The 27,987-nt window shown below is 37.5% G+C and overlaps 1 protein-coding gene across 3 annotated transcripts; it reads right to left on the reverse strand.

The window, feature by feature from the left end:
* Positions 1 to 1,934: 1,934 nt before the first annotated feature.
* On the reverse strand, positions 1,935 to 27,711 carry tle2c (TLE family member 2, transcriptional corepressor c). Of its 3 annotated transcripts, none has more exons than XM_046876762.1 (14): positions 27,209 to 27,711; positions 16,881 to 16,981; positions 16,674 to 16,737; positions 16,232 to 16,276; positions 13,939 to 14,001; positions 12,620 to 12,694; positions 12,186 to 12,363; positions 11,547 to 11,563; positions 9,686 to 9,820; positions 8,047 to 8,100; positions 5,401 to 5,541; positions 3,642 to 3,767; positions 2,411 to 2,718; positions 1,935 to 2,287 (listed from the first exon to the last, which is right to left on the reverse strand). In XM_046876762.1, exons 1-12 carry the CDS (start codon positions 27,230 to 27,232, stop codon positions 3,642 to 3,644), a joined length of 1,023 nt encoding a protein of 340 aa, XP_046732718.1. In that variant the 5' UTR covers positions 27,233 to 27,711; the 3' UTR covers positions 1,935 to 2,287; positions 2,411 to 2,718. The 3 variants fall into 3 exon arrangements, with proteins under 3 accessions (XP_046732718.1, XP_046732717.1, XP_046732716.1); XM_046876761.1 differs by having other exon boundaries at positions 1,935 to 2,284; positions 5,401 to 5,544; positions 27,209 to 27,710; XM_046876760.1 differs by having other exon boundaries at positions 5,401 to 5,544; positions 27,209 to 27,710.
* Positions 27,712 to 27,987: the final 276 nt, after the last annotated feature.

The raw sequence follows: 27,987 nt of genomic DNA on the forward strand, positions 1-27,987 counted from the left end.
GGTAAACCAATTTATATAGCTCAGGCTTTGGTCTATATAAATAGATAAGTCTATTTATTGAGAGGCCACACCTTCTTCACCGAGACTGACACAACCAGGAAAAGAGAAATGCAAGAGAGACACACACAATGTTAAGTGAAATTCATTTACTATTTTTGAATAATAGTAATAAAAAGATTCATGCACATGGATCAGTTGCATTAGCCAAAATGTTCTGAATCCGTTCAACTGTATCACATATACAAAGGCTGGTACACAGATATAATCTTTACACCCAATGATATATTGCCTCCAAGAAACCCAGCAACTGAATGAAAAATGTCATCTAGTGTCCAATAAATATTTCCTTTTATCCCTACAGAAGTGTAATATGTCTTTCTATAGCATCATCAATTAGATGGAACCTGCAGCTGAATGTGCTCAGAGCGAATGCTGGTTCGTGTAAAAAAAAAAAAAAAAAAACAGAAATAAAGAAAAACAAACATAAAAAACCCCACATAGAAAAACTGGGAGAAATTGGTTATCAAATTTCGGTGGAAAATGAGTACATTAAATTGATTGGAATTTTATTTTTATTTAAAAACAATATTAGACTTTTCTGTGCATTTAAAATGTGCTAGGGTATAAAACAGCTTCATACACCCTTCCTGCATATACACATAAAAATGTGTGCCAGATCTAATGCAATAAAACTAGATCTCTGTCCAAGAGTGAAAAACGTAGCCCCCATTAATAATACAATGTGTTTTTACACCAAATGGTAAATGTAGATGCTTTTCTCTTGTTTAAAATATGACATGCCAATCTAATAGCACATATATAATAATCCAGGAGCTACTGGCTGTGCACAGGTGTGTGTTCATTGTTGTGAGTTTTTGTACTGCGGTTGTACTCTATATACACACACACACACACACACACACACACACACACACACACACACACACACACACATACCTTCAATGTAGAAGAGCCTCCCAACGTGTAGTTATACATTTCATAAGGTGGTAGGACGGCATTCAAAACATTAGCCCTTCATTAAAAAATTTCATTTGAATGTACATTTTATGTATATATATATATATATATATATATATATATATATATATATATATATATATATATATATATATACATACACAACGTAATTTCCGGACTATAAAGCGCACCCATATATAAGCCGAATTTTACAAATATTTTTAATTTAAACATAAATAAGCCGCACCTGTCTATAAGCCTCAGGTGTCTACACTAATGTACTTTACACAGGCTTTAAACGAAAGACACGTTACACACGGTGTAACGGGTGAAATATGTTGCGCTTCCTTTAGGAGCATAGCGGTATTTTGGGAATAGCCTGGCAGAAGCGAGCTCTCCCTTCACCCTGACTCAACGCATTACAACGGCTTGTATCTAAACAGTAGCCGACCAAGAAAGTCATTGTTTACTTTCTTTTACAACTATTTCTTTTGGGAGTTTTTCTTTTGCCATCGTCCTGTGTTTAAAAATCACCTGATGGAAGTTTTTTCTCCCGAAGCCGTGCAGCTCAGAACACAGGTGAGGTCGTTCGGAAGTTTCATCGGTCTAAGGTTATGGGGTTCAGTTTTTTGGCTTGAAGTTTGTAAAACCAGGAAAAACCCAGGAAAAATTCATAAATTAGCCGCTTCGTTGTTTAAGCTGCGGGGTTCAAAACGTGGGAAAAAAGTAGCGGCTTATAGTCCGAAAAATACGGTATATATATATATTGTATGATAAAGAGGGTTTGGGCCATTTGATGCGAATGACATTTGTAGAAGACGCCCCAGTGGATCAGGTAAAAGGTAAAATATCAAAAGTTCTTCATGAAATCATCTTGTTTAGAGAGTGAGTTAGAGCATGGGATGGCTTGTAAGTAATAGATGTAGAAAGCATGTATGAGTCTTTTGTGATGATACTCATTTTGAGAGTTTTATTAGAGTGCCAAACATCTGCAGCTCATGTCCACCAGCAGATCTATGCATACTCATGCACATGTTGCTATGAGGAACACAAAAAGAAAGAAAAAAGAAAAACCCAACAACAACACAAAGACAAGTTCCCAGTGCATAATCCGAGTGTATAAAAGATAATATAAAGGTCACCTTCTTCTGCAAAAGACGATCCGGTTCTGCTACACAACAGTCTTAAAGGTCAGTGTTTACACAGGACTTGTTAAAGGGTCTCAGTCTGTTTCTGTCTTTAGTTTGGTAGGTTTGTATTTTCCCATGGTTATCGAGGGTCAACAGGACTCGCTCTCACTTGCTTACTGCTGAAATACAGACAATATCAACATCCTTAAATTCCAATATGATATTACGAGAATCACATTAAATACTGAAGCTAAAATATACACAATGTAGACTCTATAATATTGAATTGTACTGCGACTCACCGAAATTCTCAGCTTTGCCACAGCACTCCAGCTGCCTGAATGGCTGATAGACCTGTCAATCACTAGAACAGCTGATCGATTGGCATGTTAAGCTGTGCCCCTGACACGGCCCTGCAGTGTAGCGGATACAGAATGTGTTCAGCTCCAAAACTCGGTGGACAAATGCACATTCCACAGGAAGACATCTGGTCCTCGAACCCCGTTGCACTATGGGACGGAGCCGGTGTGTGCTGGGTTTGGTGGGTGGGTTGCTTGAGGAAGGGCCACTTCGTCTCCCACCCGTCTCACTCCACAAAGCGGAGTGGGTCCTGTGAAGACGGCAAGACGGTAGCAGTGAAAAGGGTTCGCCTTTTATATATGATGAAAATGAGCTGCACCGTGACATATCACTCTTTCCATTTCTATTCAGTCAAGCGTGAATCTCGCTTTCTAAAAAATCGAGGTTGGAGTCGGAAAGTGAAAATACAAACAAGAACTGAAAAGAGCTGCAGTGAAACACCGCGAATGAAATTCTTCCTTTTTATTCTTTTTAAAACAAACCGGTTATAGACTACAGGAAGTAGTGTGACTCCAGGCAATGGGGGAAAAAAACACATTTTATTAAGGAAGAAGATTTTCATTAAATATTTTGAGAGTTTGGAGAACAAAAAAAATGGCAAAACTAAGTATTTGAACAAAATACTAATTTCTGATTGAAAAGATATTACCCACAGCCCATGTTCAGCAAAGTGCACAATGTTGCACCCCTTTTAGTTTTTCAATACAGAATAAAAGGAAGTATTGATTTGATTTTGCTTTAATTTGTCACAGTCTCCATACCTGATGTGAAGATGGAACGTGTGACAACAGAAATGTCAGGTAGAACGTGTGAGGCCTGAATTTATTTTATTACCCTCATGTGATATGAATAAAATACATTTGATACATTTAATACAAAGGGTCTAAAATCTTTTGCACTCGGCTCCATATATGTTATTGGTATAAGTGGAGCGATTTACATTAGTCGTCCCTCCAGATATAAATCAAACAGCAAAGAAATAAATAAATAAACAAACAAACAAATAAATAAATAAATAAAATGAATATTTGTTTATGAGTAAAAATTGGCTTGTAATGTTGACTATACTAGACAGATCACGCCTGTAATATTTCACTGCAATTTCTAAGCAAATAAACAAGAAAGCATGAAAGAGAGCATGTGTTGTCTGTGGATAGTGTAGGTGTATCTCACCTAGTGCTGGACAGGAGGAGAGGGAGCGCATGCTGGGGAGGACAGAGGACAAGCTGGAGGAGGCGGAGGTGGTGCAGGAGATGGAGCATCACATGACGGGGATGGAGAACGAGAGCGTGCTTTCTCCTAAAAATAAAAAATACAAACAGTGTAAACTGTTGCAACAGACAGACAGACAGACAGACAGACAGACAGACAGACAGACTGACTGACTGACTGACTGACTGACTGACTGACTGACAGAGAGAGAGAGAGAGAGAGAGAGAGAGAGAGAGAGAGAGAGAGAGATAAATGATTCATTTCACTTGGTGGCCATGACATTTAAATACATTTAAGTCAAGTCAAGTTTATTTCTATAGCGCTTTTCACAACAGACATTGTCTCGAAGCAGCTTTAAAGAATTGAACAGTTAAGGTGAACGATGTGTATTTATCCCTGATGAGCAGCCATGGTGACTGTGGCAAGAAAAACTTCCTTAGATGTTATGAGGAAGAAACCTTGAGAGGAACCAGACTCAAAACTGGAACCCATCCTCATTTGGGTGACATCAAGAGTGTGATTATAGTCTTTAAACAATACAGAACACTGGAGAGTGAGAACTAACATGAGCACTGGAATGTAAGATTATGAGTAATGTCCTTTCTACAGTCTTATACAGTCATCTGAGGTTATGGAACCAGGAGCTACTGAGCAACGCATAAAATAGCTCAACATTTGCGATCATCATACAGATATATATTATCATTGCGATCCAACACCATTTACTGTTTGAAGTTTCAGCGTCCTTTAAACTCAGTGCTAGATGCTGCTGAATACTTATTTTTACTGTTTTATATACAACACAGTGCTCAAAAACCACAGCAAGGACTCTATTCAAATCATTTGCAAATTAAAAACTGATAAAAGCATTAAAAAAGCCAAAAGTTTAAACTTGGAACAGAGAAGGACGTCAGAGGTGCCACCTATAATCTGCATGTAATGGCGTCCAAACATGTTTAAGGCTTTCACGTTAATTAACGCCTCCAGAGCGCAGCGGGTGTGAATCATGTAATATTCCCTTCATTTAGTTGACTAATGAAATCAGATTAATACTGTAGTGCATTTATTTCAGCAGGAATTCTAGATACTGATTGGTCAGAAACATACGTATGGCCGCACAATAAAAAGGGCGCAGAGAACGTTCGGATACAATAGTTAGAAGTTGCATTCATTCTGTTTAACTTTCTATTAACCTCAATAGGGAGCAAAAAAACTGATTATTGTAAGGAATGACACTGTTTATACATTATAATGAAAAACTAATCGCTGGCACTTATGTCATTATGTAATTAGAAAAGAAGTTTCTATAATATTATCAAATAGATTTTAAGAGATCAAAAATGTGCCATTCATCAATAAATAAAAACCTTTAACCTGCTGTTAAAGAAAGTTAAAGCAACACTATATGGACAAATGTTTGCGGACACCACTTGGAGATGTGTGTATAAATTAACCTGATCATATATTTATTATATAATTATTATTATACTTATTCAAATAATTAGTAGGACACTGAAATTGAAAATGGTTCTGTCCAAATAACAGCTGTCACGTTTATATGTTCTATGTATTGAACATATTTAGAGAAATGTTGGCTAGAAGGCTTAAGTTTGTGTTAAAGGGTGCTTAAAGAAAATAATATTCCTTTGCAATACTTAGTACTATAATAATAATAATAATAATTATAATAATAATAATAATAATAATATGCAGTGCATACCTGAGGAGGACTCTTGTGCTGGTTGGGTGTGGGGGTGTGCGAAAAGCCAGAGGAAGGTGACCGGGCGTCTCTGGAGGAGTTTCGGCTGTCCATGCCATTCCCATCAGCAGACCTGGGAGATCCTCCGGTTGGAGACACGCTCTTCTTTCACGTCAACAGACAGGAGACAAACCAAAGTAACCACAAAAAAGAAGACAATAATCACACAACACCAAACACACAATTAGTCATTTGGATCACACGTTTGATTATAATGTTAACATTTTTATAGCATTTTTAAGAAATTGTACAATTATAACTAAGTAGCTTTATAAAAAGAAATAGATTGACAATATACATTTTAGATGAATAAATGAGTGAGCCAGGGGCGTGGCAAAAAAACTCTCAGATGATATAAGGGAAAAATCTTAAAAGGAACCAGACTCAAAAGGAAACCCGTCCTCATCTAGATGACACCAAAATATTGCAATTCTCTATTAAACAATCTCTTGTGTATTGTATGATAAAAATAAAATTTCAATTGTATAACAATGTATGCAATTGTATAACCAGGAAGTTCATTATAATTTAATCGTGAATCTAAGGGAATATATGCGCATAATTGATTAAATTGATAATAGCAATAATCAAAATTATTTTCTAAACTATCACATTTATTGTTCAGTAACTATATAGACAAAAATTTGTGTACACTTGACCATTAATTTTAATATGTGATTTCTGAACATCCCATATTCCACATTTAGTCCCCATTTGCTGTCATATTTTTCACAGTTCTGGGAAGATGTTCCACTGAATTTTGTAGTGTACTTGTGGAGATTTGTGAGATTTCATTCAGCCACAAGGGTGTTAAAAAAGGAGGCCTGGGGTGCAGTCAGTGTTCCAATTAATACCAAAGGTGTTCAGTAGAGTTGATTTCAAAGGTCTACAGCAGGCCATTCAAGATCTTCCACTCCAACCCATGTAAACCATATGTATCTTCTCTGAGCTCACAGGGGCATGGTGCTCAAACAGGTCTAGGTCTCCTTGTTAAAGTTGGAGAAAATTTAATGCTACTGCATCCGAAGACCTCCTATACAAGTGTGTCCCTTCAGCATTGTGGTCACAATTTGGGGAAGTCACATATGGCTGGAAAAGTCAGGTGCCCCAGTACTTTTGTCCATATGGTGTATTTACCATAACAGACATAAAAACATATTTTTGCAGCAAGTAAACTAACCACATTGAATCAATTTTCATTGTAAAATCATCAAACATGTTTCTTCAGAGATTTTATTTAATTTGAATTATATAATTCTAAACAAAAAGTTTGTCGAGTTTTTTCGTTAAATGCTACGCAAGTTTTGAATGAAACTTACATTTTGTCTCTTAGATGTGCAACTGAAAGATGATTCCAACCTTTGTGACTTTTACGTTATCTCTTTATTTGCTCTTTAAAGGCAGACACTGCATATTGACAACATATTGACAAGTATATTGCTGGAAAATTACATCTGATTGGTCAACAGAACACAGAATCACTAAGTAGTAGGGGTGCAACGGTACACAAAAATCAGGGTTCAGTACGTACCTCGGGTTTAAAGTCACGGTTCGGTACAATTACGGTACAGTAAGAAATGCAAAACATAAAATTGCTTGTTGTTTTTTTATTAACATTTGTGAACATCAACAGTTTACATTTCTAAAAAAAATTAAAAAAATAAAAATAAAAAAGTCTGTTTGCTTAAATAATATATAATATTTTTTATAATATTTTATAAAAATATAATAAAATAAATCAAATGAATGCAATACACTTTTGTATTATACTGATTCAATTTAGTAATCAATTAAATTGGCACAAATTAAATGGATTAAATTCAAGTCGATAAAATTTGTTAGACCCCGTTTGGGTAATACAGATATGTATGTAAGTGTGTGTTAGTGTTAGTGTTAGTGTTTGTGTGTGTGTGTGTGTGTGTGTGTGTGTGTGTGTGTGTGTGTGTGTGTGCGTGCGTGTGTGAGAGTTTTACATTTGATATTTCATTTTCCAATGATATAATCTATTTAACTGCTCTGCTTATTTCAGCGTTCTTTAACAAATGTCTTCATTCCTTCCAACCTTCATTCATTCACTCACACCATATGTGGAATTGTCAGGATTTCCTCCTTTTAAGAAAAATCCTTGAAGCTGGAAATAAAATGCTAAAGAATCCAGAGCACTAGCAGATTGTAACTATGTTCCGCATGTAAAAAAAAAGGATGCATTCGGTACAAGTGTGTACCAAACTGAAAGCGCTGTACTGAAAGATTTCGGTACGAACACGTGAACCGTTACACACCTACTATGCAGATACTATTAATGGTTCCAGAAAAACTAAATTGGTGGAATATAAAGACAAAAGCCTCTAATCCAGACTATTATAAATCTTTTCATGGGTTAAAGCGACTCCTTTGCAATTAAAGTGCAAGATTATGAATTATATGGTTCTGGGAAAATGGATTTGTGGTTGTTATTTTTAATTGTACTTGTAATCTTTCTGCTGTGAGTTGTGAAAACCTGATAATTCAAGCATGTCCTGACTAGGGCTTATAATTATAGGCACAATGTTGACGTTAAGCCAGGACCACAGAGGAAGAGGCAGGAGCAGAATAATTAGGCCGTACCTCTTTAGTGCTGTCCCGTTTCAAACTGTCCTCATTTTTTTCCACTTCTCTGTCCTAGAGGAAGAAGCAAAATGTCATCAATTATCGTCCTCTTTCATCAGCAGCCTGCGTATGTCTATATAAGGAACCGCAGTGTCCTAAAATCGGTTTTATTTCTGTCGAGTGACATTTATCTGCTGAAACTCATTGCATTCATTCATTCATTCATTTGTCTGAATCTGGAGTCTGTCCTAGGAACACTGTGTACAATGCAGGAATACGCCCTGGCCATACACTCCAAGCCATCGTAACACAAAACACAAAACGAAGACTTGCCTAGGAGCAAATCAGTATAGCTAATCCACTATATGACATGTTTTTGGGAGGTTGGAGAAAACCGTGGAACCTGAAGGAAACCCACATGAACACATGAAGAACCCTTCACACAAACGGCCACCCAAGCCCAGGCTAATTCCAGGCTACTTACTGAATCTCTAGCACTCTAGCTGACCTTGTTTTCTCCATGAATGACCATAGCATGCATAATTGAATGCATAATTTAATGTAGGAGAACGATATTCTATACACCATCATCTACATTTTCCACTTTCCATGCCGCGTCTCATCAGTATTCCAAAGCGTGCTCGCAAGGAAGCTGTAATATTCTATACGACGCATTTTTCTCGCGCAGCTAACCCAGTGCTATGTGAAATGATATTTTAATATTTCATCGGTGTCTATACTTGGGTGTGTTGTCTATGTAAAAGCCACTCTATTTAATATAAATGTTGTCACTGCTAAAGTTATAAGAAGGTAAATTTGCTATCAACTTGAAAATAAAATCAGTTTTTATTTAATACGTCAGTATGATGTGATTTATAATTGCACTGCTGTGTTTAAAAAGGTCAAGCATATGAAATAACGAGGTGCATGGAATACATTACTACTGATGTAAAATAAATTTCATATGCTGATAAAATAATAGAGACTTTATGTCTGTATAACATCTGCTTACAGTTATGACATTTGGCAGACACCCGTAGCGACAATTATCTCATTTATACAACTGAGCAAATGAGAATTAAGGGTCTTGTGTAAGGGCCCAGTAGTGGCAGCTTGATGGTGCTGGGATTTGAACTCACAACCTACCAATCAGGTCTTAAACAATGAGCTACCTCATCCCAATGGCTCTTCAACAGTCCTCCATGAAATCTCCTTCGACTGCGAGTTCTTCTGTGCTGTCTTACAGAGTTTGAAATGGTTTGCATGACTAACTGAATGCTGTACAAAATGCACAAAAGCTTCACATAAATCTTTCCAATAGTACTGCAGCAAGTCAGCAAGTTAAATGTCTCAACAGTTGCTGACACTATGAAGAGTTATTGTTTCAATATTTCATTTAAAATACGGATTTAAAGGTTTACATTGCGTTTTCGGTTAGCTACAGTAACCTCCCAGCTCTGGTGCAGACATCCAACACTAAACCCACTTGGCTGACAGATTGTTTACTTTTGAGGTCACTTTTCTGAATACTGTTCCTTGAAAAAGCCTGGCTTCCCATAAAAAGGTTCTAATGAAAAAAAATGTATGAGTCAATCAGCCCAGGATATGACACAGTGCTTGTACTATTTGAGCTTGTGTGCAAAAGTGAGAGCTGTACCCGGGGTGTGGGAACTCGGGGTTTTCCCTCTGCACTGCTTCTTTTGCTGTCTGGCGCAGAATCGGCTGGGCAGCCTAAAGGCAGAGGCAGCCTCTGACCCATCGACTGACTCATTGCAGCTGAGTCGGCAAAACTCTGTCAAACACAGTGGATTAACGCACATAACACATTAAACATATATGGAAGTTAATCTCATAGTACTTTGTCATAGATGATGCCAGCATTCTTGGTTCCCTTAAAGGAAACACAATTACAAGTCACACTATTCTCTTAAACAATCTGAGAGGATATACACCAGGGGTCACCAACCTTTTTGAAACTGAGAGCTACTTCTTGGGTACCAATAATGTAAAGAGCTACCAGTTTGATACACACAGTTTTCAGTTTGATCTGAAATAACACATTTGCTCAATTTACCTTTTATTATATGTTATTATTAATAATTAATGATATTCATCTATGTGAAGACACTGATCAATGATTAATGATTTCTCATAATAATTATCAACAATGATTTAACAAAGTAGGAAACAGCTATTTTTAGAAAAGGCCCACGGGCTACTCATGTGGTCCTTGCGGGCTACATGTTGGTGACCCCTGATATACACCAAAACTTACCACCACACTACATGATTGTTTTATTTACACACCACACTATTTATTTGTACTTTAGTTTATATTTACAAATGTCATTTCATTTTAACCAAGGGTATATCGCATACATATTGTAATTAATTGAATTTAAGAAGTCCCACAATGGGGTAAAATAGTGGTGTTTTTCATTCAGAACCAAATCCTGCTGAATTCTCAATTCTGATTGGCCAGGAGGTGTTTTTTTACATTAGGAGGTCTAATACAATATTTCTAATGTGCTCACGTACATAGTGGACACTGGATTAAAATAACTGTCATGTTTAATATAGTAACGTTTATTTTTTATTCTATGAAGGAGTCTCCGATTTGAGCGCTCTGCAACAGTCTGGGGTTAAGCTTACATTTTCTAACAAGGGACAGTAATTTCGTGAGAACACGAAAAGCTGTTTAATTTTTTGGCCTGATTTGCTTCAAGAGAGAGAGAGAGAGAGAGAGAGAGAGAGAGAGAGAGAGAGAGAGAGAGAGAGAGAGAGAGAGATAGAGAGAGAAATGCTTGTGCGCAAACAAGTCTTTATGGCTACTTATGCAGCAGTGTCATAACAAGAACTTGTTTTGTGTACGTTTAACATTAAATGAAATTGTAAACAGATACAAAAAAAAAAATCTTGTTCTCGAATGAATTACAAACCATAATTGTTGGTGAATTGCTTTAGAATGTGGTGTCATAAATAAAAACAATGCTGGCGAAAGTGAACACTCTTTACATCAAGTGCACCGCACTGCTCTATTTTTGATTCATTTTATTGCATGTATTATTCCTTACCTATTATTCCATCCCAGGATATCACAAGTTATTTGGCATTATTACATGCTCATTACTGGCAAACAGAATCTCAATACATATAATTATGCAATCTCTATAATCATGTTTTAAGCTATGCCTGTAATAAAGTTTGTTTCAGTGTTCATGCAGGAGGATATACTGAATGTCCCTGCGTGTATTACACTTTACTATACAAGCCAGAAAACAGGAAACCCGAAAGAAATAAACAAGCGACTTATATTAAACAAGCTTAAATATTATGGCTACTGTATGTACACTATGAGAATTCAGACTTGTTGCTGCTCCATACATGCACAAAATCAAAACTCACCTGTAGTGAATGCAACAATTTATATGGCAGTTTACCATAATTCTTATTCTAAAGGTAGCCATTCATCTACATGCTAAGACACACTGATATGCATGACTATGGTTCAAACTCACCCTGTTTGGAGCACCATCTATAAGAATACAGAAAAAAAAAGACTTATACATAAACAGAGCACAGTACAATCATATCTTACAGAATCACAAAATTGAAAACACTGTGTAAAAAGTGATTTAAGCATTAAGCATCATTCTTTCTATAGAAATGTCCTTATCCTTTTTATAACTATTTGCACAAAAAAGTAATGGATCCTTTGCACTGTGTTCACACCTGGGCCTAAAACCTGTATCTGGGGTTCATCTTTTATTCATTTTTTGATACATTCAGCCAATCACGTGATAGCAGCGCATTGCATAAACGCATGTACACGCAGGTCACGGTTTGAGTATTTCAGAGGCTGCTGATTTTCTAAAATCACACAACACACACAGAAATATTTTGAGTATTTTCAAAACGGTGTGAAAATGAAAAGAAAAAAACAAATCGAGTGAGCAGCACTTCTCTGGGTGGAAATGCCTTGTCTGACAGAAAGGCTATGATAACTCAACTATGGTGAGCATAAAAGCATCTCCAAATGAAAATGTGGATTCGTTTAAATGCACTTACAAAGTAACCAGGAAAGATCGATCATATCTGAAATATCGTTCTCATACAGACATGACTTTGTGTAAATAAGAAGTCGTTTTCGTTTGTACCTCTGGGATCCATGGATTCGGGGTGAGTCACGTCGTCTTTAGGCACCATATGTTGTGGGAAGGGGAAAGCCCCTGGGAGAGCCATGAGACCGACACCCGGTCCAAGAGACAGGCCTGCCTGGTGTGGTGTCAGGGGGAAGCCTGGAGCATGATGGGACAGGTGTTGGAGCTGCTGTTGCTAAGAGAGCAAGCAAAGAAAAAAAGAGGTCACTGATTGCTCAAACATCTGAGATTTATTAAATTTATGCTATTCTTTATAAAAAACACCTTATTTTGGTGATGCGTACACATTAAGGATGAATGCCATTAATTGTGAAATTTTACTGGTATCTTATTTGTAGGACTTACACAGTGTAATGCTTGTGCCTGGCCATGTTTATGCTGTAATTGTGTACGATTGGTGAGGAAATGAGAGAAAAGTAACACATACTCACCCCTATGATAGCATTTAGGTCAGCCATGCTTACATGCTTGGATCTTTCCACTGCTTGGGCCACCTGGTGTTGATGCTACGGAGATATATATATAAAAAAAGTAAAACCGAATGAAATCTTTTTAGCACGGACAAATAAACATACTACAGCAACATTAAAACATTAAACAAAGTATTTTACATTTTCTTGAGAAGTCATATATAATTAATCACTGATCTGAAATGTCAAAGATACACAATTAACATTTATTTACACTCCATTTCTCAGCAATGTACGACAGGAAATTAATGTCGAAATGCTGCAAAAACACATGATTAATACTTCTAGACAACAGAACAAGATGGTTTTAATCATCTCATTACAAGAAATGCAAAATGACCATACAAAGTGATTTTAATTTTGATTAGTTTTTTATTCATTTATTCTCAGCTTGTTAAGTAGACTATAACCATACTATAATACTATTTAAAATATACATCTTTTTTTGTAATTATTACCTTGTGGTTTTTAATTACACAAGAATTAATTAATGATTGAAAATTATGATAAAATGAATAAGTTAATTGAGTAAAATTAAAAACGTGATATTTATAAAAATAATAACTTCTTACAAATTCATTAATTCTATGTCTATACAGAGCATCTACACATAATTATTATCTAATAAATGTTTTCAAAATTAAGAACTTGTTTTGCTAATTCTTTTTTGCCCAGTGGCATACATTTCATTTCAGCTGGTTTCATCCATAATTGATGATCTTGTATTTTTGTGAATCACATTTTTTTGCATAAAGAAATTGGCATGTGGGAAAATAAATCTTTATTAAGACTATACTGATCCAACGTTGATGCTGATACCATATTGATGCTGATATAACTGCACCAATCTAAACTGGTGGAATCTTTAAACCCCCAAATTAATACTGTACATAAGCCCATCCAGCACACATCACAGCCTATAGTAGCCACATCGGCTTTATAGAAATGCTGTCGATTCGACTCGGTTGAGCCAAACAAGCTTATTTCCTGTTATTGCTCCTACTGGACTCATTTGGGGTATTATGGCTCGAACATCCTCGGCAAGCTTTCTGTTTGCTTGGTTAAAAAAAAAAAGCTATATAAAATATTGATAGATGAAAGAGATGGGAGATTAGGGTGTGTTGATGACCACCTCTCTTGTAAATAATTAATGTCTAAATAGCTGTGAGAGGAATTATAAGGGCATTCTGGAGTAAGTAACACTTTAATGTTGGTGGTGAAAGGCTGTGTGGGTGTGAGCGCATGTGTGTGTGACTGTGTGTGCCATTAATTTCGCTCACCTCTTGGGACAGGAGAGGGATAATCTGAGTGCATATAGCACTGAGCCGCTTCACAATCTCCGCCTGCAGGGAAACAAACACACGCACACACACATCCGCACACACATGCGTGTACACACACACACACACACACACACACACACACACACACACACACACACACACACACACACACACACACACACACTGAGCTCAGAGAAAATCCTATAAAGCAGCAGAGGACATATTAAACATGACAATTGAGGGCAAGCATTACTGCTCCTGCTCCAGTCTGTGACTCTTCATCTTTCTGGAGAAGAAATACAACCTCGAAATATGCAAACATTTTAAGCATGTATTCAACAGCAACGCGTTTTTAAGTGCCAAAAATATCTCTGCTTCCCCTCAAGCATTTACTTGAACACCCTTTTCCATTATTTGATTAAGGAATAAAACACAACCAGTCCCGACATGTTTTAGTTCCTTTATTCCACAGCAATTCATCAACCGATACATAAAGAATGTCAAAGGTTTTTTTTCTTGTGAACCAATTATAGTTATTTATAATGCTGTGGAACCTTCTGTTATCACATCATTCAGGGGTCCCTAAACCATGGCCTGCAGACCAGTCATTCTTTGCTAGTCAAAAAGCTGCACTGACACTGCCAACTCCTTCCCAATAAACAAGCACACATCTGGTTATGTAAAGTGTCCAGAGTAAGTTGTTACCAAAAAAAATAAGAACACACAACTGTATGGCTTTTGGGAGGGAAATCATCTTTCTTTTTGTTTTTTTAGAACTATTTTAATGATTGAGAGTCTAACTAGTCAAATGCTATAGCTATAAATTAATGATGTATGAAGTGGATAAAGATTGATCTGTGTTCCTTTGTAAAGCACAGTCCATGTAACAATCGTGCTAGCGAAATGTCTGCAGCCTAATATTTATGCAGCCTACTTTTAAATGAGCCTGAAAACACTTTATTATTCATAGCAGAAATCTAGTGTTATAAACACACTATCTTACATCATGTCCTAAAAATTGTTGAAGAACTCAGTGTGAGAGCTCTATATATATATATATATATATATATATATATACTTATGCAAAATTGACTACATTTTATTTCATTATTTCAAGAGAATTTCAAAAAACTGATCATCGAAATTAACACTAAACCAGGTAGGTGGTGGCTCAGTGGCTGATGTTGGATTTGTGCTCAGAAGGACACGAATTCAAATCCTAGAACCATCAAGTCGCACTCCTGGGACTCTGAGAATGGCTCTTGACCCTCACCTACTCAGTATAAAAATAAGATAAAAGTCGCTCTGAAGAATGATATCTACCAAATACCAAAAATGTAAATTGCTATGTTTATTTATTTTTTTATTGTCATTCTACAGAGAAAATAATAGGCAGTAAGAGTGAGGAATGCACTATAAGGTGCTATAACGTACACTACATACACAAAAGTATTGGGACATCTGACTTTTCCAGCCACATGTGGTTCTTCCTCAAACTGGCACCACAAAGTTGGAGGTGTGCAATTGTGTAGGATGTGTCTGGAATGCAGTAGCGTTAGATTTTCACTTATACAGTAACCTGCTACAGAGCTCTGACCTCAACCCTACTGAATGCCTTTGGGATGATTTGGAGCACTGATTGCAACCCAAGCCTTCTCACCTCACCTACATCAGTACCTGACTTTACTAACACCCTTATGGCTGAATGAACACAAGCACAAAATCTCTCAAAAATCTAGTGGAACATATTCCCAGAAGAGTGGAGGATTTCTTACAGCAAATGGGGACTAAATGTAATCATATAATAAAAGTGATATTCAAAATAAACTCAGAGGTTCCATGATATTAAATAACGGTAAACTGTTGCAATGTGTGAGGTAAAAACCGTTAGCAAGTCACTGAATGGTATAAAAGGGAAGACACGATTTGGGGAAAAATATTTTCAGGCTAGCTTCAGGTTAAACCTGGAGCCATATTTTATTCATTAATAAAACACCATACTATGAGACAGACAATTTGTTTTTTTTATGCTCGTTTGTGACAATTCAGGTACATGTTTGAGATCCCAAGAATTGACGTTTAGACCGACTCATTTGGCAGCAATACATTTTTAAAGAATTTTTAAAGAATTTTATTGACTTTATTATGTGGTGTTCCAATGCATAATGATGTGTCAACTCAGATTCTCATTCAGCAATGTGTTCCTATTTTTTTATAAAAAAGAAGCATAAATACTTGACAGAACTTATTTAAATGCTTATGTTGAGTAACTTCATACAACAGTTCTTACCTGCTTTTGCATCTCGATATTCAGTCCGTATGACATCTCATAATACTACAGAAAAAAAACCCCAGAAGATTTATAGAATCATATCAATGATATAAATATATAAATATGGCATTTAAAATGTTTACCCCAATCCAAATTAAATGAACTACTCAGGTTGCATGTCATGAAGATAAATGAAAGTGCTATTTTTTCCCCAGTAAAACTGTGCTTATTGATCATGCTAATGATTTATAAACTAAAACTGGAAATAAAACTGCAGTATTTATTAATAAACAGAAAAACATACACCCTATAACATAGTCTATTCCATGTGAAAGAAGCGAGTGGTAAAAATGGAAGAGGGCCTGCATTTTCTCAATTGTCTTTCAAGTCTTTTATTGACTTCCTCTCCAAACTGCATTTAGGAGTAATCTGCAATAAAAAAAAAAGACAAGGCACTCACCATGATGTAATGCCTGTGCATCTCTGTCTTCTCCGTGGCCAGTTTCTCGCATTCCAACTTGAGGCTGAGAAAAAAAAAAACGTAGCTTGTGAAATCTTTTACTGTACACAAAAAAAAAAAAAAAAAATCTATTTACTATATGTCAGAAAAGAAGTTTCTGGCCTTCCATTGGTCTCTGGACCTAATAGTACTAACTGCACTCCTCACCTGTGGTACTGAGCCTGGAAAAGCTGGAACTCTTCTTTAATGTGGTCCAACGTCTCCAGAACAGTAAACTTCATGCCGGCATGGCCTGGCACCAACGGGGCCTAAAAACAACCGAATGCACACGTTAAATCCAAGTGAATTATGAAGGCTGGTTGGGAATAAGACAGTAAAGAGACATTAGAGTTCAACAGATCGATTTCGAAATGCAGTCCACAAATCGCTCTAGTTCACCAACAAACGTGAAGCACACACCAATTGGAAAGAGCAAGTAAACACATAAGGAAGTATTTGAAGGCAGTAAGACAAAAGCCATGTGGCAATAGAGACTTTGGATTCATAATTCTAGAAGCACAAATTGTAGATGTGTTTTATATTTATACATTTTAAATCATCTGTGGGACACTGTAGAAATTTGAATGTTTTTGTCCAAATAACAGGGATGTCATGTTTAGGTTCTACAGTCAAGGTCATACAGTATTTAATGAAAAGTTGGCTATTAGTTTGTGTTAAATACTTAGTACTATAATAATAATAATATACTCTAATACACGATATAAACAAGATTATGGACACCTGACAATAAAAGATACATATATGTTATTTGATCATCCAATTTCACATTTAGTTCTTATTTGCTTTTATAATAATTTCTGGGCCGATGTCCCACTAGATGTTGGAGTGTGCTTGTGGACAAATGTGCTCACTCAAATCAAAGGGCATTAGTAAAGTCAGGTACTTATGTACTGTGAGGGTGCAGTCGGCATTCAAATTCATCCCAAAGGGGTTTGAGGCCACTAAAGATTTTCCACTCCAACTCAGGTAAACCATATCTTCATGGAGCTAACCTTGTGCAATAATCACTGTTTTGCTGAAACAAGTTAGTTCAACTAGAGGAAAAACACATATGGCTGAAAAAGTCAGGTGTCCCAATACTTTTGTTCATATAGCCTAATAAGACACATGATATTGTGTAGTTATTGTATTTTATATTATTATTAGAAATTGTTCAGCATTCTATGCTGCACTGTTGTTTTATATCATCTGTTTACCTCATTTGCATCTAAAAACATTTTAAGCATTTGTTGTACTTGCCAAGGATCTTTTTAGAACAGGACAAGACTCCCTTTCCTCCATAAATACTGCTCTATTCTATCACTGCTCTATTCTATTCACTTTTGGATTGCGAAGAACGGCGCTTGCAAGATCCAGGCCTGAACAGTAAACGCTTTGTTTCATAAAACTCCTCACATGCTAGCACACAGGCCTGCAGTCCTAAAAACCCAACCAACGGGGCACGTCATCCAACACTACAAGATCACGCCTCATGAAGGAAAGCTTTTGCGCACCAGATGGATTGCTTGTGCTTAGCTGAAGCAGCCTTTATTCATTTCCAGGCACATGAATATCCACCGGTCAATACCGGTCGGTGTAGCCGAGCATTAACTTTTTTACCTTTATATTTCAGCTCCATTGTTCTAGCGTTATGTAAACTAATATGAGAACAGACGCTAGCAAATATCCATTTCCTTCAGAGCAAAGGGGGAAAAAAAAAAGAAGGAAAAAAAGCAGCGTAACGTGACGTCCTGCCTCGCTGTGCCAGGTAACCTTTAATACAAAGATACCGTGTGTACATAATCCTGATAAAATAAAGAGTAATGGGGGTGAAGAGTGCACGGTTTAGGCTGGGAGCAGCTGTGCAGGCAGCATGGTGGAGATACAGCTGCTGAGAAATAAGAGGTCATTACACACACACTACAGACAGTATGACAAAGCACTGCATTATCGGCCAGGCTACTGCACACACTGCCATCCTGCAGGAATACAGCCATCTATCTCAATGTTTTACTGTGTCAGGAGGGAGAGAGAGGGAGAGAGAGAGGGGGAGAGAGAGACGGGAGGGGTGTTGGATTGTGGTTGTGGATCACAGGGCCATGAATAAGGCGCTTCTGAAATATTCACTACATGGGCCACAGATACAGCAGCAGCCAATCTTCCAAGATGTGTGCTAAAAAGGAGATGAACAAAATACCTCGATATCTCGCGTGAGAATGATATAATAATTAAGAATGAATTATGCAAGCTTCCCTGCAATGTCACATGTAAAATTAAACCTATTTCAAAATATATGATCAGTTCAAAAAGCTAAAAGATAAATGTTTAATACCACTGCGAGTCGAGAGTCACTATTTCTTCAGCTAATCTGTAGTCATGCTGATCATCTATTCACACACATTTTAAGCTCAAGTCTTGCTCTGATGGGCTAAAAAATATTATCGAAATCTATGCTAGCAATGCATTTGACAGTAACATATATTTTTAGTAAAAACAAACAAAAAAAAAAACAGCAACAATGTCCATATACTTTGGTCACACAAGTCTAATGGACCATTCATTTGAGGTTACTGTGGTAATGGTACAACCTAAGAACTATAGACTGCAATCAATATAAACAGTTAGCTACAATTGCTATGGCTACACCTGACACAAAACAGTCAAGTGCTCATCGGTGAACAGTGTGATAACCTCAACACTAATGGAACTACAAGGATTGAATATTTGGTGTCACCCAGCTGAGAATACATTTCATTTCGATTCTGATTCTTCTCAAGTTTCTGCAGGGAGTTTTTCCTCGCCACAGTTGCTCACTCTGACTCACTCCTTAGGAATACAAATATATGAATGAAATGGCATCCGAACAAATCTTCATTGAATTCACACCGGTTATTAACATCACACAAGCTGTTTTCTCAAAATGATTTGTCTATACTCTCTGTTGTGCATACATTGGAAATGTTAGTATGCTGTTTATCACTTTTACAGAAATAAAAGAAGCTCTGAGTGAAAATTGGGTGTGTTTGAAGTTACATACTGAATATGAAGGTCCTCAAGTGGGGAAAAAAGTAATTGGTGTATTCAAAATAGTATATACTCAAATGGATTATACTCTTTTTTTTATCCAAGTAGCTTACAATACCTAAAATAACTTGAAGAAATAAAACATGACATGGTATAATGTGGTACAAAATTAATCAAGGGCACGGAGGTGTGCTGTGGTGCAATGCAAATCGAAGTTCCTGGTTAAACCCAAGCACAGCAGTTTTATGAAAGAGTTCATGATGTGGAACATATGCAAGACAAATTCGTTCGTGATAAACTTGTGATTAATGTCGGTTCTCTCTCAGATGAAACTAAAATGCCACTGACACTGGAGACTCTCTCCATTAATATTAACTAAATGTTTCCATCATCGGAGTAACGCATAAATAACAGGTCTTTAAATGATTTTAACTGATCAGATATACATTTACAATGGGAGGGTACTGTAGAAATGATAACATACTGAAACAGGCACGTTAAAATAAACCATTGATTTGGATTGCTTTGATAGAAATATTTTACTCCATTACATTAACTTGTGCTTGTTTTACTGATCTGCAACTATGTTTGTTTGTGGTTAAATCTCAACTAACTTAAGTCAAATAAAACCAAAATAAATGTGTTTAGCTCATTTGGGGTCCAGCACATTTGGCATGAACCTGGCCAGGACTACCACAGTGACAGCATAGTCCTGACAATGCAGCAAGTAAAGCCCTATGGTGAGAGTGTGATGACATGGGCCTGCATGAGTGCGAAAGGTGTTGGGGAGATGGCATTTATAGATGGCATCATGAAAGCCTGTGGATTTACCAGAATACTGTCTGACAAGATGACCCTTGGCAGAGGAGAAATATTCCAGCATGATAACGATCTAAAGCACACATTCCTAAATAGCAAGAGTCCAATTGGCAGATAGTGTACTATCTACAATAGGTTCTTGAACATTATGTTCTACCCTTTGCAGTGTACATATCTAGTCATTATAAAGTTATTTGCAAGCCCTGCTTATCTCTGTGGTCAAGTCAATTAAAGTCAAGAAGATTTTATTGTCATTTTAACCATATATAGCAGCGAAATGAAACAACGTTCATCCAGAACCCTGGTGCTACATTTAACCATATAAAGCTACATAAAAGAAAACACAGAGCTAAGGACTAGTAAGTGTCCTCGCCACATAAAGTGCAACCTGGTGCAAGACAGACAGTGCAAAGACAACACAAGACAGTGTAGGACAAATATATAAAACACAAAATAGCGCCACCAGTAAAACTACTGTATTTACACAGTGCAGTGTGTAAGAGAGAACTGAGTACAGGAGTGTACCTTGTAATTAACAAAATGTAAACAAAAGGGTTTGTGCAAAACAGCAAGAGCAGACCTGAGAAGAAACCTGAGAAGCTTTTCATGCTTCATCTATATACCCCTCTGACGACCTCTGAATGTTGTTCAAGGTATCGGTAACGCTTCTGCAAGACCCTTTTCACATTTGTGCTTAGAGGGGTCAACATGTCATCACATCAACCAAGATGGATGTTAACACCACAGCTGAACCGGGTCTGAGTGTCACCTCTGAACGCCTTTTTAAATGTTGGGTGAAAAGACGAGGCGGTCCTGATAAACATCACATGTGTACTATTGCACAAACATCTTCACGGTTATTAAACCGCGTCACTCTGAATAAGGGATGAACGTCAAGCCCGTACATGAATTCCTTTCATTTTCTCACAGTACAATAGAAGTGTTTTGGAGAAGTTTCACTGATCGTTTCAACATGTGAAACACTGTCACAAAGGAGGTTCTTTTTTGTGTAAAAACAGATGGTACAAAATATTCATCCAGACTCAAGGACAAAAATGAATATCCATTTATTTATTTTTATTTGTTTTAATGTTCATTTGGTTATAAATATATTGTTTGTTTAGTAATTAAAACTGAGATTCAAAACTGAAAATATGAACAATATGGTAAGTGTTTCTAATATTTCTCTGTCCGACTTAAAGAGCTAAATACTTATTAAGTTTGAGTGTTAGCTTGCCAACTTTTCCCAGTAAGGTGTCGTTATTGTTGCCTCGGTCGGCAAAGCCAAATCATTGTACTGGGCATTTTCTCAACATCAAGTGTTTAACATTACTGTGGACACTAGCAGCCAGCAACACATGCACCTCCATGTCAATGAGAAGACATGAAAAGTCTAATATACAAAAAGAGAGTATCTTCCTCTCTCTCTCTCTCTCTCTCTCTCACACACACACACACACACACACACAACACAGACAAATCAACTAAATCCTCATTTGCCATTTTATTCTGACATATTCATGCTAACTAATGTGCATGATCTTGTAATTCATTTGATTTATTCTCTCTTTTAAATAATGTGTCATTTCTGATTCACATTAATAATAAGCATATTTAGTAAAAAAAATGTAGCTGTGTAAAATCATCTGTTCATGTGTATTTTTACCAAGTTGGATTGTGACAAATAAGACAGGCTTTGCTTAGACTGTACTACACCACAAGAATGAGAATAACCCATATATTACATATATAACAATCATTTATACTAATACAAATATATACAAAAATAAGCAACTGAGAAGCCAGTATTATTAAAAAGATAATCAGAAAAAAGCAGAACAGAGTACCCGACCCACCAGCCACATCTCAATCCTATCATATAACTGCCCCAAACTCACAAAGGTGAAGTTTAACACATGCATCAAATCAGACATGTGAGGCCAGCCATCTGTGCCCCCTACCCTCTTTTGCATACATGAGCTCACAGACACCCAAGATTGGCAAATCTCGCTGTGACTTACAGTTGAGATGCTTATCTTGGCGTTAGCATCATGAGCATTCAAACTCATGTTCTCTGGACAATTTTGTTATCTAGCATGAAAGCTTTCCTGATATGTCACTTGGGAGCAAAGACAATTTTACCCTAGTACATGTCAATGAATGAGTTTACTGTTTATCTAATTTTTCCACAGACAATGAGACAAATGTCTGATTTGTCTCTCAGCTTATAATTAGGACACACCCTAGCTCCACCCTCTTGCACTTCTATCAGCTCAAAAGACCATAACCATATTGTTCCTATCAGCCATATTTAGTTACCACAAAGTTGCAAGCACACAATTGTTTATGATGTCTTTAAATGTGATAGCATCACCCTTCACTGGAACTAAAAAATCCAAACCTGTTCCAGCATGACACATGCCCCTGTGCACAAAGCTAGCGCCATGAAGATATGCTTTACATGGGATGAAGTGTAGGATCTTGAGTGGCCTGCTATTCAGCTCTGACCTCAACCCTTCTAAACACCTTTGGGATGAATTGGAACGCTGACTGCACCCCAGGCCTCATCATCCTACATTAGCACCTGGAACATCTTCCCAGAAGAGTGGAGATTATTATAGCAGCGAATTCTTTAATAAGTTCCCTAGCCCTCTCCTTCTCCTCCTCCTCTCATATCATCTTATGCTATATTGTGAAAACAATTATATCTTATGCACTACTGAACGCTACATGTGCATGTGTGTCGTGATCTCCGTGACCACCGTAGATATTAACACACATTCTGCTTTATATGAACCTCCGGCTCGGCCTGTTCTTAACTGCGATGACCTCATCTCTATTACCTCTTCCCCTTTTATAACAGCCGCAGGACTGATATGACTATCCTGCAGATTAAATACACTGGAGGGAATTATATTAGATTGAGCCGAGATCTTGTGATAGGGTTCGAGCTGTTCACTGTACAAGAGGAAGCTACCGTACTCTCGGTTTATTACATCATGCTTCCAGTTCGGATGTAGAGAATGCTGTGTGTGTAATGTGTTCATAAACGAGTATGTTAGAAAATCCTAGAAATAAAGGGAATTTCCAAGTATATGGAAGGAAAAATGTGCAATAAAAATTCAAGGTAATAAGTCATGCATAAAGTGCATGAGTAGCTTGTAGCACCTGAATAACTGATTATGCAGGACACACTACTGTTTATTTATTTTTTTGTTTTACGATTTTGTGACACTAGTAAGACTTGCCAAATATTTCAATGATGTGCAGAGAAACTCTCACATTTTACCCACAAGGAGTTTTTTCGAAATTTTCCACAGCCCTTTTCAATGCCTACCTCAGACACAGACATATTTACACTGTTTAAGTTTCTGTACATATTGCATCACTATTTTTTATACCCTTTAACTTACTATTGATTAGCATTTGGGTATACACTATATAAACAAGAGTATTGCAACTCCTGACTTTTCCAGTCAGATGTGGTTCTTCCTCAACCTGTTACAAAGTTAGAGGCACATAATTGTATAGGATGTCTTTGGATATAGTAGCATTACATTTTCTCTCCACTTGAACTAGGAGACCCAAACCTTTTCCAGCATGACAAAAACAGCTCCATGAAGATATGGTTTACATGAACTGAAGTGAAAGATCTTGAGTGGACTGCTACAGAGCTTTGACGTGAACTCTAGTGAACACCTTTGGGATGAATGAAACCCTGACTGCACTCCAGGCCTCCTCACTTTACTTACATCAGTGCCTGACTTTACTAACACACTTGTGGCTAAATGAGCACAAATCTCTACATGTACACTCTAAAATATAGCAGAACATCTTACCAGAAGAGCAGAGGTTATTATAACAGTAAATGGCGACTAAATGTGGAACGGGATATTCAAAAATCACATGCAAAATCTTATCATCAGGTGTCCACAAACCTTCATCCATATGGTGGATATATATTTTTGAACTATTTTCTAGGGACTCTGGGACGAGTAACGACACTACATCATGCGTATGTAATATGTGACAAATAAACAACCTTTAGATTTATATGGTAAACTGCAGCTCTGACAGTAATTTCAGTTGTTCTACATCATCAATAATAACAACTAATTTATAGAGACTCTTGTTAGCATTTTTTTCAACACAGACAACATATAATCATTGATATTAGGCTTTCTATAAGACCATATAGATACATTTAATACTTAAGTAAGAAATATAGTGACTACCTGTGTTTTTGTGTTTATTTGTGTTAACGAACCACAAAGTTACTATAATTAACATGCTTTCTGGATGTTCCACATGATTCAATGGAAGTATAAATGGAGTATAATGTCTTGATCATTGATTAAGTATATAATAAAAACAAAAAAAAACAAACGTTATTAATGTTTGTTGTGGTATAAGAGGCATAAAAATCATATATTTTTTTACATTAACTGTATACCCTGATGTGATTTATTTCTAACTTGAACCACTGTTGGACACATGGCTTTATGCCTGCATGGCATTTTGCATCTCCAGTAATCAAACCAAATCAAAAAAGTTTTTTAGAGATAATAATAATAATATTTAATAATAATAATAATATGTATTTAATTACTTTTACTGTAGGCTTTTTTTATTCGAATGAGATGAGAATTGGAATGTGCAAAAATTCAAAATTCTTTGGAACAAAAAATGATGTAAGTTTGTGCTCTTTTTTTTTGGATGAACAGGTATACTCTTTGTGTTTGTTGTTTTTGCTCTAGATTGCATAAGCTGTGTACATGTGACTTTTGCAAGGCGTCTATTTTAAAACAGTTGGATATGCCAGTATAAATAAAAGATTCCACATGTATTAAACATGCACATGACAATAAGAATAGCACGACACAGTAAGAATTTATACACGTGCACACACACCCACACACACAAACGATCCACACTGACACAAACACACCTGTATGTGTACAACTAACACCTCCACCTACACATAATATTTACAGAGCAACAGCACTCAGATTATAATCTCTTTCTCTTTCCCTCTTTCCCTCTTGCGCGCACACACACACACACACACACACACACACACACACACACACACACACACACACACCTGTTTGATCTGCATATCTCTGTAGGCCTGTAATAACATGCCATCATAAGTAGAGCTTTGGCAGAGTGATTTTGTGTGAGTCTGTGTGTGAGTCTGTGTGTGTGTGTGTGTGTGTGTGTGTGTGTGTGTGTGTGTGTGTGTGATATCGTGTTTCCCTTTGAAGGTAATATAACATGACATTTGCGATGGAGAATGAAGTGGCCTGGATCCGTATGTAGTTATTGCCACACACACAAAGGCGCATACACACATATGAATACACACATGTACACACTCATTTTCTCCATGGATACGTACACAATCTGTCACTTTTCATGCAACACCCCCTCTGCTGGCTCACTGACATCACCCAAACATTAAGACACATAAACCATATCAGGTTTTCTTAAAACAGCTCTCATGCGCACAGTGTCTCTTTAACACACACACACACACACACACACACACACACACACACACACACACACACATAGGAAAGATGGCTGCACTGGTACTCCTGCAATGCAATCACTTTTGATAAACTTACAGTAATAGGGTTAGAGATGCATTAATGCCACACTTTCCAATATCCACTGTATAAAATCCCTGATACAATAAACAAGTCAAGTTGCAGATGCAGGTTAGATGAGTCACACTGCTTATGGGCTTTTGAACGTGCACCACAGACCTAAAGTAAAGACTATTCTAATGTCCGTGAGTGAACGAGCGCCTCGAGGGGACCCTGAGACACCAAAAATGATTGAGGACAATAATCTCGGGTGCATTAACCAGTCAGGGGGCACCAAAATTCCTACTGGTGCACCACATGGCCTAGGGAACAAGTTTTGGTCTGTGTTCATGTATCACACACCTTCATGGCATTTTTAAGATACTATCAGAGAAAAGCTACTAAAGTGTACCGGTGGTGTTTGCAAGAGCATCGTGTTCACTCATGCACAAGGTGTTACTTTAAAGCGTAAAGGGAATTTTGGACCTTTTTTCCATTAAGCTGCACATGTGCAGGGGAAGGAAAACATTACAGCATCATAGTGACAAGGGGAAGTATCTGATCCATGTGAATTTTGTCCAGTCTGATATCCATTCAGCTCCATCATCCCTGTGAAACTACACCTTTCCTTGTGGGCGTAGTGCACATTCATGTAATATTTAAGCTACAATCAATAACACTATCACCCCTGAGACACAACATAAGATACTGTATAGGACCCATAGGACCCTTTAGTGCAAGAATAAATCATATGCTGTACCGAGTTAAACCATTCTAACGAATATCGGTTCGGATCGGACCGGTGCACGGTATTAGATCAGATCACGGCATCCCTAGTGTGAAGTTGGACAGGTACGAAGCCCCAGTGACGCACATATTCACCCCTAGGATCCGACCTTTAACCCTGACCTTGACCTTTTTTCCTTTGCTTTCTGTTTAACCTCCAACCCTCATCCTGATCTTACCGGATTTCCACGTAAAAAAATTTTTTTTAAATAAATAAAAACAAAGCCCATGTCGCAAAGTCATCACAGTTCGCCTTCGCCACTCATCATCACTCACCTGCGGTCTCCCGTGCGGATACATGGTGCGCGCGCGCTGCTCAGCCGACGCGTTCCGAAACCGGAAACGCTCCTCCGCTCCGAGCGGCGCGCCAACGAACGTGACGCGTTCCTCGAAAGCACGGGGAAGAAGAAAAAAAAACACACACACACACAACCAACAAGCAAACTAACAAACAAATAAACAAAAACCAGGCACGCTCTTTTCGTCTCGGCGGCGGTTCTAGCGGTGGTGGTGGTGGTGTCGGTGTCGGAGTCTGTTACGCGCCGCCTCACGGTGTCGCCCGATCGCGGGGTTGCACGCGCGCGCGTGTGCAGTGTGTGTATGTGTGTGTGTGTGACTGTCCGTTCGTAGCCACGGTGCGCGCGCGCTCCGTGTCTCCCGCCGCCCCGTGCTACACAAACGTAAACAGCGCTGACCTGCACGCGCACTGCCGCCACCCACTCTCAAACACACACACACACACACACACACACACGAGCTTACGGAAAGGCAGAAAAGTGCGGATGTAGAAGTGTTTATATGTGTGTATATATATATATATATATATATATATATATATATATATATATATATATATATATGAGAGAGAGAGGAAGGAGGAGGAGAGGGGGGTGAAGTGAGAGGGGGGGAGATGGATGAAGTGAGATGAAGTGAGAGAGAGAGAGAGAGAGAGAGAGAGAGAGAGAGAGACAGAGAGAGAAGAAAAACAGCAGGTCAGCAGATGATCCACCAGGCTTCCCAGCAGCAGACCCCGGGCTGCATTATTGCGCCTGTAT

This window comes from Silurus meridionalis, chromosome 20, assembly GCF_014805685.1.
Source record: "Silurus meridionalis isolate SWU-2019-XX chromosome 20, ASM1480568v1, whole genome shotgun sequence".
NCBI lineage: Eukaryota > Metazoa > Chordata > Actinopteri > Siluriformes > Siluridae > Silurus > Silurus meridionalis.

Coding starts and splice junctions, on each gene's coding strand:
- tle2c (XM_046876761.1), bottom strand. CDS start 27,232: ATGTATCCGCACGGGAGACCGCAG. Junction 14,002..16,231: donor ATATCGAGATGCAAAAGCAG/GTAAGAACTGTT, acceptor GTTTCCCTGCAG/GCGGAGATTGTGAAGCGGCT. Junction 12,364..12,619: donor ACCTAAATGCTATCATAGGG/GTGAGTATGTGT, acceptor TTGCTCTCTTAG/CAACAGCAGCTCCAACACCT.